Below are 20,765 nucleotides of genomic sequence, written 5' to 3'. Positions count from 1 at the left end.
CTCCTCCCAATTCTTGCCCTGGAGACCCTTCCCCATCTCGGGGGAAGACTACACATTCCTGTAGTCTACTGTCCTTCTTAGACTGAGGTGCCCAAAAACTGCACACAGTCCTCGAGCTGAGGCCACACTACTTCACAAGCATTCTGTTGAAAGCTCCTGACAAGCAATATAGATAAACATCTCACTAAGAGATGGGGTAGCTATAAGCAAGCTAAACACTTTATCAAGTTACAAAAGGTCATAGCGGGAAGACACATCAGGGCTGGGAGCTGGGTCCTAAACCCTATCCTGACCTGACCTTTTTACTTAGAAAGACCATCCTCATGTCTGTAATTTCTCGCAGGTAAGTAGTGTTCCACAGAATGTTTACACAAGAAAAGTAGCATTTACAGCCTTTCATAGCTCACATATTCTATTGTCCTGGTCTCTTATTGTTTGCTTTCCACAGTAGGGGGGGGGGAGGGGGGAAATTAAAAAATAAATAAAAGAAAAAAAATACTTTAAAAAAGCCTTTAAAGGCATATCTTTTAAGGCCTACCTGCAGCCTAATATCTCTTTCCTCCTCCCCTTTAGAGAAATGAAAACTCATGGATGAGTATGTCAGATATAAAGCAACAGGCTACTATACAAATGTCTTACCATAATTCACTGCTTTTCCTGGGGACAGGCCATATCATTTCCACCTGCTAATAAACTTAAATTTTGTTTTAAAATGGTCCCCAGCTGACAGCTCATATGCTAGCCAACTGCACCACCTAGCTTCATTTGGAAGTATATTCAGAGTCCTATTTTTTATTTCAGCAGTGTTATATTCCTTCCAGGTGAATGCTTCTTCCAGTATACCCCCTGCTCATTTGGTGTCTCACCACTGACACTACAAACCACTCAACAGCTTTGACATGTTCAGAGTTCAAGAAATCTCTTCCCTAAGTAAAACGTAGTATTGGTATAGGAGTGTAAGACACCTGCTTCATTTACCCTTCTATTCTTCTACCTTACATGGAGTGGTGTGACCTTTCAGCCCACAAATACTTCCCATAACTCTTGTGTCCACATTTACCAAAGCCTCTGTTGTTGGTTTTGATTCATTACTGAGTGGAGCACCATCGACTGAAGCAAACCTCAGTACATACGAGCTCTATCACTCAGCGATTTGGTGTCTGGTAAGTTAAAGGCTCCCTTGGTCCCACTTCAGCAGTCATTCCTTTCCTAGCACTAAAACAGCGTGCCTGTGATCTCTAACTTCAATCAAAATTGTCCTGACTCTTAAACAAAAACTTGTACATTGCTACTAAGTCTAAGATCTGACAAAAGCACAATTGCTGCACTTTTGGAACTTGAGTACTAGGAAGAAAAAATAGCAGATTCTGTGTACATCCCTTGGCTAAACGCACCATGGCACAGGTTTATTTACTTTCTGACCTCATTCAGATTCAGTATTATAAAAAGCAATGAAAGCACAAGGCAATAGTTAAATATATACCTCAACATCAGACTACTGTAATCCTCTGATGTCCAAGCTGAGCCACCATCCTTTGTAACATATTTGCACAGTGCGTCTGAAGACCCAGAGAAATTCACACATGAAATCTACACCACGTATCATAGAATCATAGAACATCTTGAGTTGGAAAGGACCTTAAAGATCATCTAGTTCCAAGCCCCCTGCATGGGCAGGAACATCTTCCACTATATCAGGTGGCTCAGGGCCTGATCCAACCTGGCCTTGAAAACTTCCAGGGACAGGGCAGCCACATCTTCCATTCCTTCTTCTGTCATCTAGGTCTGTGCTGATAAAAATCCAGACAGGGAAGCCTGTCATAACTCCAGTAGCATCATATTCTTTTTCCAGCAACTGCTCAGATTACTAGATCTACAGAAAGAGAGGAATCTGACACAGCATTGTCTGAATCTGGGTCTGATCAACTATCATACCTGTCTTCTGGCTCTCTATATACAAAGAATTCTGTTTTCCACAGCTTCCAGACAAGGGTTGTTTTTTCCCAGTCAGATACTGCTCTGTGTGGGACCATGTGTTGCTCTACTTTCTCCATATTAGCCTGACACCTGCCTGACACAGGCAGAGGCTAGACTTTTCTCCTCTATTCTAGCCCCAGTGTCTGGCTGGCTGGCTGTGGGACAGTTCTTTTCCTAGGTCATTTCAATGGCCTAGGCTGCTTTCAAATGCTGCTCAGTATCTCAAAGGCAATGGGCTAAGAGACCCAAGTAGGGCAGCCTTTCCTTCATGTTTCTGCCTTTCTGACTTTCTCTAATCAATGCTGAATTTCATGTCAGTGGGCAGGGCAAGGTCTGAAAATACTCAATTCAGGCACCCACCACAAGATCAGGCCTTGTCATGATGCCATGGACAGTATATCCATCCACTTTTGATACCAGAATGCCTGGGCGTAAGGCAGCCTTGCCAAGTTACAGGTTCAGGGCACTGTAACAGACACCAGACCAACAGCTTCATGGATAAACAGTTTACCTCTAAGTAACAGTATAGAAAAAAATACAGATAGATGGTCCAATCATCTGGGTTGTAACAACAAGTGATTTTGCAAGACTGGGCTAAAACTAACATTTGGGCATGGAAAGACTTGCACAACCATGACTATCACTAAGGCAGCAAGGCACAACCTCGTCTCCACACAAAAGTGTCCTGGACCAGCCAACGACATTGGGACATGCAAAGTCCTTGGCTTGACTGTCCTTTTTATCATCAAGTCACAGAAACACTATTTGGGCTTGTTAACCAAACATCACACCCCACCTCTTTTCCAGCTCTGCCCTTGGTGTGTATGGGGCCCAAGGGTCCTGCACAAGGCAATACCACCCCACATTCCTTTGTGGGCAAGGGCCTTGAAGTATTTTGTAAGGCATTACGAGCCTCACAGCTCCCTCCAGAAATACTGTGTTAGGCAACATCAGCCTTACAAGGATCCAGTTGGTCTTGAAAAGGCAAAACCATCTGCTTATATACTCTTGTACAGAATGCAAGAGTCAATACACAGGGCACACTGAGTTGTGCAAACGTTCTTAGCAGACATGAAAAACATACACACCCAGAAGGAAAAAATTTATTGTTTTAATCTAAGAATGATCACAAACAGTGCTGAGAGAAGATGGAATTTATACCAGACTTATTATACAGTACATTAACGGCTAAGGAGAAGCACAGTAAAACAGAACAATAGTAAAGAAGAACAAAGAAACTGAAAGAAGAGGTACAGAATGAGAGTGTGAAGACTACATTGAAAGACAAAAAACGTTGTACTGGCAATTTTTAAAATTTTTTCTTTTTCTTAAATAATTAAAAATCTTCCAATAATGCCCAAGTCAGAACACCTCTTGGCAGCAGGCTCCTGAAAGACTGCTTCAGCTCGCCAACGTGTGAGGACCTTTTACAGGTGAAAAATAACTGAAACTGGAAACACTACTGAACCAACCCACTCTCAAAAGTCATGCTCCTTTGACTTACATATTTCAATTAAAATTTTACATTGTCCAGCTGCCCAGTTGTTTGTATGCATACATCCTGCTCTCTCACACCACACGCATAAAAACTCGAAAAATGCTTACAAAATCTTCCAGTAGGTTTGGAGACACCTATTCCCAATTTATTTTATGCAAACTGCAAAATTGATTAATTAGTATCACACTGGTCTCTCCCAGACATTTTACTGCGTTGAGAAAGTTTTAAACGTAAAATGAATGTTTTAACTGTCTAGTTTGCTGTTTTAAACGCACAAACAACTAACATGTGAAAGCTTTAAAGGTAAAATGAGTATTTTAACTGTCTATTCTGCTATTTTAAACCCACAAACAACTTACATGTGGTCCATTTTCAAACTTATTTTTCAACTTAACCATGTTTTAAAATATCAGCTGCACACCACTGTAGAAAAATAATTCAGCCAGAAACCGGCTGGTGAGCAACGCTGTGACGTTTGTTAAGACAAGGAAATACTGAAATCAACATAATCCCCTCTTATTTTTCCCTTGCCAGCTGCACAGCAGGACTACAACTCCAGGAGCTTATTGCATCATCTTCTTTCTCATCTTTGTATTGTAGGCACACTGCTGGTTTCTAGTGGTTATAGCTGACATTTCAACAGCCACAGCTAAAAAAAAAGGGAGAGAAGATTTAGTACTAACTACACCTGTTTTTCCACAAGCTACAAAGGAAAGACAGCACTGTAACGATACGTTGTACTCAGACTGCTTTTCCTCCATCATAAAAACGGCAAGTAACACATGAAATAACTACCTCTATTACATTACTTGACTTGTTCAGGTGAGGTCTTTCCTGCCAAAGAAATACGGTCCCAAAGCTGCAACAACTGCTCTCCAACTTGTGGTTCCAGCTCCTAAAAATTAGTAGGAAATCAGAGAAATTATTCGTGTTGCTACTACTGAATATGCAGAAACTATACCAGAATTATTAGGTGAAGTTACCGGTGATTGCTTTCAGCCTTTCTGGAAGAGCTCACTTCTTTGCTATTGAGACATACATTAGAACTCCCCACACCAGGATTCTTTTTTTTTTTTTTTTTTTTACTAGGGCTCAAGAGGAGACAGATTTAAAAAGATCTTTCATAAGCAACTCTGGCCTACTTGTTGTTTGGCATTTTTTTGTCATTCACAGAGAGATGATAATTCTTAACAATTCTGAGTGAACACACCACCACCACATACAAGAACATATTCATCATATACTTTGTACCTTCCAGAGGTCACTTCCTTAAGAACTAAAGATTACTCTCCACACCTTTTAATTCCTTCAGGTGTGATGAAGAATGTGGAAAAGCAGGTCCTGAGTAATACAGTGGCTCTTGGTGGAATTGTAGAAATTAGTATGAAGCAGATTTGTTGGTGGTTGGGGTTTTGTTTAAGACCATTAAGACTCTCTGCGTCTCAACTAGAGAGAGGAAAACTGGAGAGGTTTTGGGGAAATGACACAAAAGATGACACAAAAAGTTTACTTCTCAAATATCCTATCATGGAGATATTTTGGGAGGAGACTAGAAAGAACATAGAAACTGCCACACAGAACTCCTGTACCAGTTCTCTTCCAGCTTTTTGTAGCTGCATTTAATTTTAACAAATCAGGGAACAGTCCTAAGCTTTATTCTACCTCAAATTTCAAGATTCTCTCCAGTCTTTACAGGGACATCAAAGCCATAATTATGAACAGTTATTTGGGTGGGACAGGCCATCTCAGGGAACAAATCTGAACCAAACAGGGAAAAAAATCTCCAGGATCAAAACGAAGAATTTCAAAAAACATTTATCTTTTTAAGCATCCACCTATTAATCTTGTGTTTTAAAACACCTTAATTGAGAAACTGCTTTTTGATTTTATCAAAAAGCCTGCATTGCTCTAACACTAATGCATCAGCAGAACCTACCATGTACATCAATGAACTGTGATTCAGATGAACAAATCTATTACAACACTGCAGAGAAATATCAATGCTACACAAGCTAATAAAGAACACACTGTTCCACCAAGTAAAGACCACTTTACAAGTGAGCAGCATTACCTGGCCATCTCTGCTTATCTGTACTTTCTTATTGTCATTCCAAGGGTTCAGCAAATTGTGTGCAAACTGAAAAGGAATGCTTTCTTTTTGAATCCACTCCACCTTAAACACACCTCCGAAACCAGCAGATCCCCAGTCTTGACTTTTCTCACACCCTATCTCTGAAGCCATTCTAGCAAAACCCTGGAACAAAAATCAAAATATGAAAGACATAATTGGACCACACATGACTGGACTTCACAGAAAACGTTCAAATTAGTTTCAACGCCACTCACACAGCCTCCCTCATTAATTTAGATCTTCAAAAAAGTTTACATCTATAAAGTTAAAAGAAGTATAATCTGTTCTCTCACTTCAAATATGCCTACAGTTTGACCACAGAGAATTGCTCTCAATCTCTCAATTACCAATAAGGGTTTTTTAAGCTTTGTAACAGAGGTTGAGAAGGTGTTGTAAAAACATCTGAAGCATAAAGAATCAAGATGAATGTTCTGCTACATAACAGTCCAATAGCTACTCCTTGTTAAGTTGTAGATTTTTTTTTTTTTTTTTCAGAATTCCATGCCTTCTTTCCCATGTTCCCTGTATGTTAACAACTTCCACATAGAATTAAGAGATTGTAGCTATTCTTCAAATAAGGAAGTCAAAGTTGCTTTTATTTCCTTCTTCAACTAAGCAGGAAGAAATTCCAGCAAGTATTCAGAGAGAAAATTAAAGAAACCCCAAATGCAAGATTAATTCTTACTTAAGGACACCCCTACTTGCCCACACACCAAAGAAAGAAAAAAAAATAACCAATACAGCAACACCCCACACACCCAACTTATCAACTGTTCAGGCAAATTTATGCCAGTTATGACAAAGGAGCTCAAGTGATGCAGTGCACTACCTGTATTACCAGCACACAGGACTGTGGTAAGACATTCAGTCCTAGATAGCTCAAAAGCCAGACTTAATGGGAAATTAACAAAAGGAACACAGGAAAAAGAAAGGTGGAAAACAAAGAGACACTTGGTACAAGAGATTACTAATAGGAATGTTAATCTCACATTCCCATGAATGTCCAGGGCATTGTCACAATTGGAAGGGCAAGGCAACATCAACCACCTACACTCCTGACTTGACTATGTCTCAGCTTCCCTATCTAAGAGCACCAACAAATGGGCACAACAGCACATTTTCAGTTACCAACTGGCATGCTGGAAACTACTTTCCCATGTTAAACCTGCATTTGCCAAATCATCGTATGTATATCTCACCATAATCCTTCAGTGGTAATACAAAGACAACTATATTTGGGCTAATTCATTAGATTATAAATTTGGGTGACTTTTTACAAGTACTTTATATATTAAGAGGTAAGTTGAACTTTCTCTACCTGGAACAACTGAGTTTAGCCCTCTCTGCAGACTAGCAGGACAGAACCACCTCCCCACACCCACTGGCCATGCTTCTTTTGATGCAGCCTAAAACACAGCTGGCTTTCTGGGTTGCAACTGCACATTGACAGCTCATGTTGAGTTTTTCACTGGCCAACACCCCCAGGCCTTCTCCTCAAGGCTGCTTTCAACCCATTCTCCAACCAGCCTGTATCTGTGCTTAGAATTGCCCCAACCCAGGTCCATATCCTGTGTGACAAGGTCTCCTTGATGGCAAGGAGTCTCTGCAGAGGGACCTGGACAGGCTTGATTGATGGGCCAAGGCCAACTGCAGGAGGTTCAATAAGGCCAAATGCTGGGTCCTGCACTTTGGCCACAGCAAACCCTGGCAGCGCTACAGGCTTGGGGAGGAGTGGCTGGACAGCTGCCCAGCAGGAATCTGGGGGTGCTGACTGACAGACAGCTGAACTTGAGCCAGCAGTGTGCCCAGGTGGCCAAGAAGGCCAACACCATCCTAGCCCGCATCAGGAGCAGGGTGACCATCAGGACCAGGGAGGAGATCGTACCCCTACAGTCAGCCTTGGTGAGGACACACCTCAAGTACTGTGTGCAGGTCTAAGCCCTTCACTACAGAAAGGACACAGAGCTCCTAGAGCATGTACAGAGAAGAGAAACAAAGCTGATGAACGGTTTGGAGCATATGCCTTACAAGGAGCAGCTGAGGGAGATGGGGTTGTTTAGCCTGGAGAAAAGGAGGCTGAGGGGACATCTTAGTGCTCCCTACAATTACCAGAAAGGATGTTTAAAGAAACAAAGAATCATAGAATGGTTTGGGTTGGAGGGAACTGTAGAGACCATCTAAGTTCCAACCCCCCTGCTTGGGCAGGGACACTTCCCACTCCATTAGGTTGCACAAAGCCCAGCCCAACTTGACCTTGGACACTTCCAGGGACGAGGCAGCCACAACCTCTGTGGGAAACCTGTTCCAGCATCTCACCACGCTTACACTAGAGAATTTCTTCCTAATACATAACGAAAATCTACCCTCTTCAAGCTTAAAGCCATCACTACTTGTCCTATCAATACACACTCTGGTAAAAACTTCCTCTGCAGCTTTCCCTTCAAGTACTGAAGTCTCCCCAGAGCCTTCTCCTCCCTAGGATGAACAACCCCAACTCCCTCAGCCTATCTTCAGAGCAGAGGTGCTCGAGCACAATAACATTACAGCCCTGCAGACTCGCACATATTTGCAGCTCCTTCTGCTTACTTCGCCATGCTGCGTGTATTTGCACTGAGTAATTTAAGTTGGGCCCCCACTGCAGCTGCCTCACTACCTGGGATTCCATTATCCTTTATTTCAGGTATTCTCCTCCTGGCCTGGCATTCCTCTTCAGGCCCAGGGCCCTCCTTGCTCGCCTGGCCTGCACCAACTGCCACGCAAACTGCTGCCCACGCCCCTTCCTACGTGCTATGCCCTGTCTGCCCACTCTGTTCTCCACCGTCCTGGTCCCTGGTGCCCCCCAGGGCTGCCTTTGTGGGAGGGGATGGTGAGATCTGCCCACACCTCCCTCGCAGCCCTCTGACAAGCTGTCCTTTCCCCAGTGCTGTCCAGGCTTGTTCCCAGCTCCAGAAAGCTCAAAGTCCCCCTTTTTGCCAATATTCTACCCTGACGCAGACATGCCGGCACTGGAGCCGTTTGCCACTGCAAGTGACCAAAGAGGTGGGGATTGGTCTGTTCAATACACTGACAAGTGAAACACCAAGAGGGAAGGGCCTCAAGTTGCACCAAGGGAGGTTTAGACTGGATGTCAAGAAGAGTTTCTTCACTGAAAGGGTTATCAAGCATTGGAACAGGCTGCTCAGGGCAGTGGTGGAGTCGACACCCCTGGAAGTATTTAAAGAGTCGTATAGACATAGTACTTAGGGATGTGGTTTAGTTAAGGACTTGTCAGTATTAGGTTAATGGCTGGACTCTTGAAGGTTTTTTCCAATCAAGGTAATTCTGTGATTTGCTCGCTACTCTGTGCTCTCCTAAACCATCCACCAATTACAATATTTAGCATTAATTACAGACTCACCTGAAAGTGTCCAGATCCTTGAACAGAAAATATTAAGTAAACCATGTTGCTCTCCCAAAAGGCTCTATTGAGTTTTCGTTCATTACTTGGCGTAGTAGACCATATCCCCTTCTGCTGAGATATATCAATGTTTTGCAAGTTGCAACTTTTCATGATGAAGTACCGAACTGGCACATTTGGTCTTGGTGAAGGAGATTTAGAACCCTGGAAAAAATATATTAAATTAAGCTACAACAAAATAAACCTGACTTCTTTTCTAAAGGGCTTCACACAGATGAAGATAGAAAGCCCTTGACTATGCTTCTCCTCTCCTCCCTCACCAGATTCTACAAGAAACACAGGAACTGTCACCTAGTACCTGAACTGGTTTTAAAATGTATTGCACGTCTACTTAGCACTTGCCAAAAAAGGAATTCGCTCATCAGGGGCAGCAAACAAGAACAACACAACAGGTCTAATGATTAACTACAACTCTTTGAAATCTCACACACCTTCAGATGACACAAAAATTTATCATTCTACACTGCAGCGAGAAGCATAATACTTATTTTCACCTCCAGGAAACACAACCTTCCTCCCTTTTACACTGGCTGGATTTTCAAGTGAAAGGCTCGAGAAGAATTATTCAATTCTCCAACGAGTGTGTGCCTAGAGGAACAATGGGTTTTTCTGTTTATTACCACAATTTACTGTTCAGGTAGATAGGAAGAATTATGCCAATAACCCAATTTCAAATGTTTGCGCTGTTAAAATAGCAATCATTTTAAAAGCAGGCAGTCGTAGTACAGGAAAAACATTTACAGAATCAGCGTCAATATATGCTCTCACAGAAACAGAGGAAGGCAGAACCCAAAGAATTCAGAAGTGTATGTACTGTATACTAATTTAGGGAAAAAAAAAATAAAACACTACATATTTCCACTGGTTATTATATGAAGCTTAAAAAATCCTCTGGTTCCTGCTTTAGATAGTTTTACCTCAGCAGTCTGCAAAGAGCAGTATTTTTACTGTATTAAACTAGTGCAATGAGGATACTTAGTTGAGATTTTAAGTTCCAGAAACAAAAAAAACCATACACAGCAGTTAAAAATTAAAACCCAAGTTAGGTTCTTAATTTTTCAATATAGTACCTGATAGCTGCTGAAAGATATCAGAAAATTCATTTCTAAAACTCTATTCGTTTTGAGGAGTGTGGTGATTTGTTTACAAGAACTCTACCTTTCCAGATATTGGAGAAGATGGACTGGCACAGGGGCTAGGATAACTACTGCTGTCTGTAGACTTCACTGATGATTGATCTGATTTGTCATCTGAAGTTCGTTTGGAGTGTGAAGTGTTTTTATCCTTGTACGTCTTTGGCTGATGAAGTGCAGGAGGTGTAGATTTCATTAAAACTCTAAAAAGTAAAGGTAGATACAGAACATACCAGGAGTTTTCTAAGCTATCACAGAGCAATTTATATCTGCATATCTGCCCGTTCCATGACTATGTATTACAGTAATTCCAAAACACATTCAAGACTAACTCAACAAAATACTGAACATGCATTTGTTTTGAATGCTTGGGTTAAACCTGTTCTGGTACTTCTTCCCAGAGATCAGAATTCAGAGACAATAGTCCTGACTTCTCTCTCAAACAGCAGGCACCACGTATGAATTAGTCCAGAGGACAGTGACATAAGACTTTCAGAGGACTGGAGCACCTCTGCTAAGAAGATAGTCAGAGAGTTGGGGATGCTCAGCCCACAGAAGAGAAGGCTCCAGGGAGAGTGGCCTTCCAGCACCTGAAGGGGCTACAGGAAAGATGGGGAGGCACTTTTTACAAGGGCATGTGAGCAAAAGGAAAAGATGGCCTTAAACATGAAGAGGGGAGATTCAGATTAGACATTAGAAATAAATTCTTTGGTGTGAGGGTGGTGAGGAATAGGTTGCCCACAGAAGCTGGGGATGCCTTCTGCCTCCAAGTGCTCCAAGGTCAGGCCGGACGGCACTTGGAGCAACCTGGAGATGTCCCTGCCCATGGCAAGTGGGTTGGATCTAGATGACTTTTGAGGTCCCTTCCAGCATAAACCATTCCAGGATTGTAAATGCTTCTCAATGAAATCACAACTGCAACACAGCACAGGACAGAATCAATGCTCTAAACTGTATTTCTATTGTTTCTTCCATGTTATTATTAGCAGAAATACAAGTGATGCTTTTATAGCTAAATTAGCAACAATTCTCAAGATCTCAAAACCTTACTTTTCAACATTAGAGGAGTCAGAGAAGTCTGTTTCTGCTGTGCTTTTCCTACTGTTGGTTGACCTCCACGTAGATACTGAAGGAAGTTCTTCAGAAGCCATAGGTCTTGGTCTCTGACCAATTCCTGAAGGCTGCTGCAAACCTGCAGACTGCTCTTCAGCACTTAAAACAGCTACAATTGCTCTTACAGTTGTTTCATCAACTTGAGACCATGGTTTAGAAGGAGCTCGCATACGACGCAGAAATAAGCTGTGCCACTTCTGCCTGAGTTGCAACAGCAAACCAGCAGCCTGTAAGGAATTTCAGTTCTGTTAAAGACTAACAAAAATTAGATCAAACAGGTAATGGTAAGATGGGTAAACTAAGTTTCTTCCATCAAGCATCATCTGGCATTCTAAAACAAACAGGGTCCAAACTGAAAAGCAAGAGTGAAGTGTTGGGGAGATGAAGAAAACAACAACAACAAAACAAAACAAACAAAAAAGCCCACACTTTCAAAAATCTCTAGAAGACAGTATTACCAAATCTGATTAATTCAAGTGCTTCGTAACTCAAACTACTCTACCTCCTACCACAGCTAGAACTTCTCAACTGACCTGAAGACTTCCATCTTCAAAAGGCAGTTGCTTGTTTTTTTTCCTTTTTCTAAAATCTGACAGCAACTCCAGGTGCTGCATTTTGATCCAGTTTCAGTGATCCTCTGAGAGAAGGAAATATACAGTATTCCATTGTGATTGTTCACTCAACTCCTGCTCAGATTTTGGCTAAATCAGCTCACGATAAAACCTGATGGATCCTAGGAGCAGTGTCATTAGGTCGGAGAGCACCACGTAGGCAAGACAGGTGGCCAGAAAGTGCTGAAGGGCCATTATGCAGCCACTATCACCTGCAGCTTGCTGTCTCCTGCAGTCCTTGTCTACAGTCTGGCAGTTTCATCAGCATCTGCTAGCTTAACGAAAATGTACCAAACCTCCAATCTGGAGCTTGTAAAATATCAGCTTACCCAAAAAACTTCTGAAGCATATTGAACAGCAGCTACACTGCTGAAGCCTTCCTGCTTCCTGGTGTGATACGGAGGACACACACCATGACACAGAATGAAGGATAAGAACTCTCACTGTGAGCTAGGTAACTAAGTAGTTCTTTCTTTTTGCTCACAGATGCACAAATCCAGAGCTTTGGGTTATAAGTTATGAAATGTTATGAACTGAATGGTGAAAAAGTGAATTTGGGATACAGACTCGCCTGGTCAAAAGGCGATTGCGCCGCTGTTTCTTTATTTCTTAATGAGCTCCTGAAATAAAGGTTAAATCACAGTATGTTGTCCTGTAAACTTCAGAGACCCAAAAGGACAGTGACAGCCATTCTTACAGAATATGCTTGGTTACCCAAATGATTCAGAAATATTTTTAGGAAAATATGACACAAATATTCTTCTGCAAGAAAACATCTTTGAAGTGATACATTACTTACTTCAGGGTCCAGTTTGAGATGGAGCCACTCATCCAACTTCAGTAGGGCCAAGTTAGCAGCCGTGGTGTCCTCCATCTCACTATCACTGTTATCATTAGATAACCCATACCCTGAATTAAATATAAAAGGTGTATTCGCATTTTTACATTCTTTCCAATTACAAACAACAACATTTGAACACTACTGTTCTACCAGCAACAAACGCATTTTCCCCCTAAATTTTAGTTTGAAATGTAAACATTTGTAAAACTCCTTTTTATTCTCTACAAACACATCTCCATAAAAAGTCTTTGCTTCAGGTAGCAGAACTCAAGTATCCAGACTTGCTGAGGGCCCTGCTAGGCAAGCACCTGAATTCATGTCATCTGACTCACTCACATACCTTCATCAATACCAAAAAGCCATGACCAAACCTCAACCTGGAGCTTTCTGAAAAACCCCACGTAGCTCTGTGCATTATTTCCTATCATTATAGTATCTCCTACATATCCTTTATTACTTTTAGTATATAATATAGCTAATTGCCATTAGAAGTTATCAGTAGAAAAAAAATTTTAAGTATTTTTCAGCTGGAAGCAACATGAGGATCTGCAGTATTGACAGCTTCTAAACTATTCATCAGTTTGAATAACCTGGCTCAAATTATCAAACTAGTCTGTAGAAAAAACACACACATTACACCTTTTAGCATTAGTATTCTTATTAGGCATTTTCTTTGAATTTTTTGTTTCACAAAAAACTACACTGTAATTTCTGAGACTTCAGAACAATGCAAGTGCCATTTATGGATACAAACCTATGAGGATTCACAAAACTGAGACATTACTAATTACTACAGAACTAATAAACTACTCCTGAACATCTGCAGAAATTCTAGCTCTGTCGTTTTACGAATTATCATACGCAACAACGTATTGCCTATTTCTGAAAAATACGCGTTTCATGTATTAAGTTCCAATGGAAACATTCCAAATCCAAAGCCCACTATACCTCCAAAGGATGAAGGCTCCTGCAAAGCGTTACTTGGTAATCTTGCTGGTCCACAGAAGAGTGACACAGTGACAGGTGTTACCACGGTACAGCACCTGATATTTGCTATCCTGTGAGCTCTCGTCATTTCATCATATATAAGCCAGTCTGTGAGGAGTGCCTGAACTGCTGCAGCTTGCCCATTTGCTGGTGGAATCTGTACAAGAGCAAGTAAGACCAGGCTATTCTACCCTCTGCTTGCAATTAAAATCCATGTTAACATATTCCCGCCTTTAAATACAGGTAGAAATAAATGCATAAATATGCATAAAAACTTACATCCACAACCAGAAAGCAAGAGAGAATTCCGCCAGATTCACCAATCATCCTACCATATTGAAATAAAGTATTTTGCTTTAAAAGGACTTATTTAAAATCCACTTAAGAGCAGTATTTCTTCCTATTACAAGCAGGGATTGTTGAATGTTTGAAACAGTTTCATGACTAGATTTTTTTTACAAATTTGATTCGTGCCATCTGGAAGAAGGACTAACTGAAATACACTGCAATGACTAATACTGGAAAAATAAACCAACTCCACTTCTGCACTTTATCAACTGCCAGGAAAAATATTTTCTAAAAACGTAGTGTTTAATACACACGCTGCTTTTAAGGTACTGACAGCTATGAAGAGACACAATAGGTTTCACAGAATACAGTGCTCTTTTTTGTGAACTAAAAAATTAAGTTATTTTACCTTTTTATACTGAGGTTGACTAAGAACAGAGGTAGGATGAAATCGCACTTTCTTCTCCTTTGGTCCAGTCAAGACCAAATTTTCCCTGTCTACATGCACCAGGTTGGGGTACATACCAGCCACTAAGGCAGCTTTAACTACAGCCCAGTTTTCAGAGTTAGTATTAACATCTCTAATATCGGCTCCTCCTCTGGCTCTAACAAAACCTGAAGAAAGAAAAGGACAAAAATCTGTCTGTTTGTTTGTATTTGCCATCTACTTTTTTGCTTCTCAAAAGGCATTTTAAAATGAAAAACTAACTACAAATACGTTGCATTTTTTCACTACTGCCAATCTTAACACCACCAAGAAGAAGCCATTATACTCAAATCCTCCCTGATAAGAGGTTTTATACTAACATTGAATATAATTACTTGCTACAACACAACGACATTTCCTACAGAAATAATTTGTTAGAACAGAGAGGTCCCACAAAACAGGTCTCACACTGAAAGCCACTGGCACGTATAACAATCAGGGAGCTATCACTTAGACCAGCTGTTCCCCAGCCACACTTCCTCACTCTAGCATCTGTACCATGCCCAGCACGAATGTATATTGGTCTGTTTCAAATTAAGGAAGGAAAATTACACCCGTGAACCTATTCTTGTCACAATTTGTATATACTTGCATATATATATATACACACTTGTATATACAAGTACACTTGACTTCAAAACCACGTTAAAATCTGTTCCAAGCTACTTACCTGAGGCTCTAAGCTGACCAAGCAACTGTGTTCTCATTCCTACGATTATTTCCATCGTGGCTTGAGACAGAAAGTTCTTTTCACAGAAGGCTCTCTCCCAGCCATCACTGCGTGCCTTCTGCCATGCCTGTCAAGAGCCATTTATTTAAATTTGCCTACAGATTTGATTAGCTAACGTTCAAAAACGTACTTTTTAAAAAGAACTACATCTATGTCAATAAAACCAAGGCAAAAAACATTCTGAAAGAAAGGAAATGTATCAAACCAGACAATTTTTTCTGGTTAAGTACTAGATTCTCTTTAGCCATCCCCTAAGTTACCATAATGATAATTACATTATCATTATTATTAGATCATTATATTAGGCTATTATAAAGATCACTACATTAAGATTATTATCTTAAGTTACCAGTATAGTAGGATATAATGTGACACCTTGTTAGAACATTTAAGAACAAAACCAGGTTTGAAAATATAAACAACAGAATCTGAAAAAAAAAGTTCCCTCACAAAGTTGAGACCAATATGAAGGCAAGCCACCAGACAAAAATAAATCTTCTTCTCTAAAGATTTAATCATAGTCTATTATTCTACATTCAACTTGACTGGTATATCATTTACTTTGACATCTCATCTATTGCTATTAGTAGTCTTTCTGGAGATGAAATGAATACCTGGAAAGCCCTGAGAAGTGCCATATGGTCACTAGATGTTCCTGCAGTAAAACGTTTTCGACACAGCATGGCTGCACGCTTTTGAGAGGCAAGTGTAGGAAGGACAAAAGGGTCTCTATATGCAAGAGTGCAAGCAATAGTGAGAATAGGATCCAGGCACTTCAAAACAACAGCACACAACACCATTTTACCAAGGTGTGGCTCTACTGGTAACTCAGTGAGATGGTAACCAAGTTCAGTGAGATCTTCCCAAGGGTCCATGGCATCTACTGTCTGTTTGAAAAATAAAAAAAAAATAAAAAGACAGAGTGGGGAGCGTGGGAAGTGGGTAAAAGTAACTTACAGTAAAAGCAGAGATAATGTGAATACTGGATTATCGACCAGATTGTCGCTAAGCCCTAAGAAAGCAAGTCCAACTCTTAACAGTGTCAGACAAGATTTTCAAGCACTCTCTTCCCTTAACATGGAAAAATACACCCTAACACAAATGAAAATCAGCAATACACAGAAAACTCAGAACATCCTGAAGTAACTGCACAACAGTCTCAGTACAAACATAACTCAGTGAGATACCCTGCCACACCCCAAAAATAGAATAAAATACAATTCCCATCTACATCTACTTCTCTGCCGACCTTAAGCATCTGCACAGCATTTCTCACAATTAAAGCTGGTGGAGGATCAGGTGCTTTCATAAGAAAGTCAACAATCGGACAATTAACTGGAGCCAGAAGTTTTGTGTGTAAACAAAGATCCTGCAAGTTAAAAAGAAAAAAAAATTGTTACAATTGTGGAAAACAAAAACAAAAACAAAAACCAACTACCAAACACTTTTTCTGAGTTAGCACTATGGTTTGATGACAATACATTTTTTAAAGTTATAATTTCTAAACAAACGTGCACCTGAAGCGGCATTCTGAGAAGTTCTGGAGTCTGAAATTCCAGCATATTCTGAAATCGGAGCCTGCTGAAGAGACGAAAACAGACTCCAGGCTGACAGCGTCCAGCTCTTGAAAATAAAATATGGCAAGGATTTCAAAACTAGAATTTATTTTTTTAAAAAACAAACAACCCCCAAACTAACACATATACACAAAAACCAATGCAAATCTCAACTGTCCTTTGCTTTAAGGAATACAAAGTTGTGAACTTCATTCCTTTCACTTTACATCCTCAAACAACTGGAAGTTACTTTGAGAGTCAAAGGTCAAATGAAAACCAAACAACTTGTGAGTACGGAGACAAGAGACAGAAAACGCTCACACTCATGCTCCAATTTCTGAAAGTTAATGATAATGTCATGCCATCAAACACAGGCATTTGCTGCTACATATTCTCTTAGCCCTCATTCAGTGCTAGAAAGAACATGGTAACGGCCCATTAAGTCATTAATAGTCTGGAGAGGTGAACACGGAATAAATGCTCAACGTCTCTTCTAACAGGGCCGAAGAGGCATCAGTTGAGTAGTAGCAACAGGAAGCCCTTTGCCCACAGATAAATTGTGACACATCTTATTGGACATCCTGGCTGTTGGTGCTACACGAGTGAAAGAGGAAGGAGAACAAGCTCGCGGAGGGAAAACAACTTGGACCTAACGTAAGCTTTGGGAAATTTCTGAATGCCATTTATCTACAATTTGGCAAACTCCTCCCAGGAAATACATGCTGACCCATACTCTTCTGCACAGAATTAGCATTGGCCATTGTCCAGCACAGCACTGGACTAGGCTAGTAACGCTACCCAGTCTGACTGCTATTGCTTTGTTTACTTTTTCATTAACAAACAAGACAGCGGATATCTGCAAAATAAAGCTCAGTATGAAGCTTTTATTACCTGCCTTTTCTCTGGATAGCACTGGCTTTTGAAATCCACACCATTTTTAGCATTGTGACACAACACAATGCATCAAACGACTTCTGTAAAAGCAAAGCAAGGAATAGAAAAACGAGATTAAATAAGGTACCTGAAACAACCAGCACTGATGATTTAGATCATCAACAAAAGTTCTCTAAAAAAATTAAAAATAAAACAATAAGCAGCGGCACCTTCCGACAAAAGGGTATGGTCTAAAGCACTTGGCTTCAAGTCAATTTATGCTACCTGCCTCGCATCATCTTTGTGCTACACAGTTTTCTAGTCAACAGCTAGTTCTGTCTTAGGCTGCCTCATTACGTTACGCACTTCTATATCAAGAGTAACTAGGGAGTGGGTAATCAACACATCAAAAACAATGCTTAAAATTGTAATGGATTTGGGATAGACCCAAAAGTAGGGTCAAGGGAAACAGTAGTGTTCTCCATGTCTCAGGAGCTTGGCAGTCTAAACTGATGGATTTGTTTTAAAAATGAAACAAGTACTAAACTTTAAAAAGCAATAAAAAGAAGATATATCGATATATCAATGGGCAGCAGCTTTTACAGTTTCAAACAGCTAGCTATTTACAGTATACGTTGTAAGACACGTGGGCGCCAAAACTTCTCAGTGAGTTTTGTTGCTTGACATACATTAGGTTTCAGCCTACCATAAAAAGCTCACTTCCCAAAGAAAGCTTAAGCAAGTCGTACCTCCTTCATTTTGCCTGAGTCAATAACATACACAACATCATTGATTGTTACGCTGGTTTCTGCAATATTAGTAGAAAGAATCTGAAAATAAAAACAAAACAAACAGCACTTAGTATCTGTTAAAGCGAAGACAAAATAGATCAACGTAACGTCTGACAAAGCTTCCCGATACTTGCTATTTTGCGGACGCCAAAAGGTGGACTTTTAAGCACCTTCTTCTGATCCAAAGTCTGCATATTTGAATGAAGCATGAAAACTTGGTATCTAATGCAAGACAAAAAGCACAATTTGACGATCTTCAAAAGAAACAGTAAGAAAATCAACACAACCACAGAAATGAGAGGCTTTACCTGTGCGCATTATCAGCAAATCTCTTGTCATCAAACAGGATCCGGTCCCTCAGGCTAACTATCTCATCATATCCAGGAAGAAAAATTAAAATCGCTCCTACAAAAGAAGTTGTTTTGCAGAGTTAAACAGAAAATCCCCTTCAAATATACGTCAGTACTGCAAACATCAGCACGCAGAACGTATTTGGTAATTAGGTATTACTGAAAAAAGACCACAATTCATCAGAAGCTGAATCCACAGCAATGTATTGGCTGTGTGCCTATATACCTACCAGCATCATAACTATGACAGATGTTATAAAGTAAATGCATAATCAGGTCCAGATCCACTTTTTCACTGTCGAAACTGTGATGATAAGCTTTCAACAGTTCTCTGTCTTCTGCACTAAGGTCACTACCACTTGTTTGGACTAGAGAATTTTCATCCAGATTTCCAAATTCCACTGAAGTACTAAAATATACAAATACAAAGGCCAGAGTCAAGGTTGTTGTTTGCTTTGGGTTTGCATTCAGCCATCAATTCAAACTCAGATCAAGATCAACAAGACCTCCCTTCTCCAATTCTGTTCTTGAAGTGCAGCAGAACAGCATCTCCACAACACTGTTACTGTTCACTTGCTAAAGCATTAACTTTCAAGCAAAGCACGCAACTTCGGTTTTTAGCACTAACTTCATTACATTTAAACCATAAGAAAAGGTGACAGAACTCAAACTATAAAGACACATTTGTAAAGGAAATATTTAAAAGAAATGTCTTTTCCAAAACACTTCCCTAACAGTTAAGAAGGTACTTTACTAACAGAAACTACACAAAGACAAATTATAATAATACAGGTCCCTACCAAACTGTTACTCAACTATGATAACTGTAAGTTAATTTAAAAAAAACACTTCTTGAATGGTCTAGTGTACATGCCACTCATATAAAGTTCCTTTACTGTGGTTATCATGCATTAATATAGAGATAAAAACACACAATGTATTTGTTTCCCAAATAGGTATCTGAAATTAAAAGAGTATATGGTATACAACTGACATTCCTCTGCGTGTTTGTTTAAATTACTTATAATCCCACCCTCCCTGGCTACACAATCATGATAGGAATATGCATATCAAGATTGTAAACTCCAGTAACATAAAAGAAGTCCTGCACCATTAGAAATGTATTTACCCTAGGAGTTGTGCAAACATTATCACTGATACTGAATACGAACAAACTTGTTTTAACAAACAACTTTTTCAAAAGATCTCTCTATTAAAATCTTGCTATTTGGGCTACATTTGAAGGCACAAAAATCTAAAAACTGTCCTGATCGAAACAAGACAAAACATACATTTCCCTTCACCACGTTATATAACTATTTCTGCAAAGTAGTTACAGGTTACCTGTAGGACTCCAAGAGGTCAACAACCTCTGTCTGTCCAAAGCGCTTTGCCCAGTCCAAAGCCATCCTGAAAGAGAAGCAAGTAATTCTTCACTTCTCACTTCAAAAGATACACACGAACAACGCATCAAGAGACAGCTGAAACCACTCTTTTGTATCCATTTCTGCATTACTGTTAAGTAAGTGCTGTTATTGCTGTATCTGCAACTTCCCACTCTGAAGTGTATGAACAGGTGTACCAGCGGTATCATTTTTAGGTAACTGCAATTCTTCACCAAGAATCTCTTCTTACACAAAAGTACAAACTTGCAAAAGGAAATGGGCCATTTCTTCAAAACCCACACCCTCCTGCACAGAGATTAACCACGACACTTTGCAGTACCATTTAGTAGCAACTTTAAACCACCCTGAGAAGCCACCTCCCCAATATTTTTCTCCAAAACATGTGAAAACATTAGACTTTTTGACTTCATACAGAAGTTTCCCTCCTCACAATACAGTTCACTCCCTTTTCCTCCTGAATTGCTCTTTCCCAAGTTCTTCAAATGGCAGTTTCGAGTATCAGACCCCTGGAATCTTAATTTTTACCTTTCCATAAT

General features: G+C 40.1%; 1 protein-coding gene across 3 annotated transcripts in view; it reads right to left on the bottom strand.

Moving 5' to 3' along the window:
• Nucleotides 1-3,064: 3,064 nt before the first annotated feature.
• Nucleotides 3,065-20,765, bottom strand: part of YTHDC2 (YTH N6-methyladenosine RNA binding protein C2) — a 29,944-nt gene continuing 12,243 nt past the window's right edge. The window contains exons 12-30 of one of the 3 annotated variants that reach the window (XM_051642604.1): nt 20,168-20,233; nt 19,054-19,232; nt 18,782-18,878; nt 18,608-18,695; nt 18,432-18,512; nt 17,701-17,783; nt 16,771-16,876; nt 16,503-16,622; nt 15,868-16,140; nt 15,194-15,320; nt 14,446-14,651; nt 13,710-13,905; nt 12,720-12,829; nt 11,247-11,536; nt 10,222-10,399; nt 9,004-9,207; nt 5,547-5,729; nt 4,271-4,370; nt 3,065-4,124 (exon numbers count right to left, since the gene is read on the bottom strand). In XM_051642604.1, the coding sequence (XP_051498564.1) occupies nt 4,281-4,370; nt 5,547-5,729; nt 9,004-9,207; nt 10,222-10,399; nt 11,247-11,536; nt 12,720-12,829; nt 13,710-13,905; nt 14,446-14,651; nt 15,194-15,320; nt 15,868-16,140; nt 16,503-16,622; nt 16,771-16,876; nt 17,701-17,783; nt 18,432-18,512; nt 18,608-18,695; nt 18,782-18,878; nt 19,054-19,232; nt 20,168-20,233 (2,677 nt within the window). In that variant the 3' untranslated portion in view covers nt 3,065-4,124; nt 4,271-4,280. The remainder of the gene's footprint in view (nt 4,125-4,270; nt 4,371-5,546; nt 5,730-9,003; nt 9,208-10,221; nt 10,400-11,246; nt 11,537-12,719; nt 12,830-13,709; nt 13,906-14,445; nt 14,652-15,193; nt 15,321-15,867; nt 16,141-16,502; nt 16,623-16,770; nt 16,877-17,700; nt 17,784-18,431; nt 18,513-18,607; nt 18,696-18,781; nt 18,879-19,053; nt 19,233-20,167; nt 20,234-20,765) is intronic. The other 2 variants (XM_051642605.1, XM_051642606.1) reach the window with 2 other exon arrangements.

This window comes from Apus apus, chromosome Z (genome assembly GCF_020740795.1).
Source record: "Apus apus isolate bApuApu2 chromosome Z, bApuApu2.pri.cur, whole genome shotgun sequence".
In the NCBI taxonomy this organism is placed as follows: domain Eukaryota; kingdom Metazoa; phylum Chordata; class Aves; order Apodiformes; family Apodidae; genus Apus; species Apus apus.
This window is presented reverse-complemented; position numbering and strand designations above follow the sequence as displayed.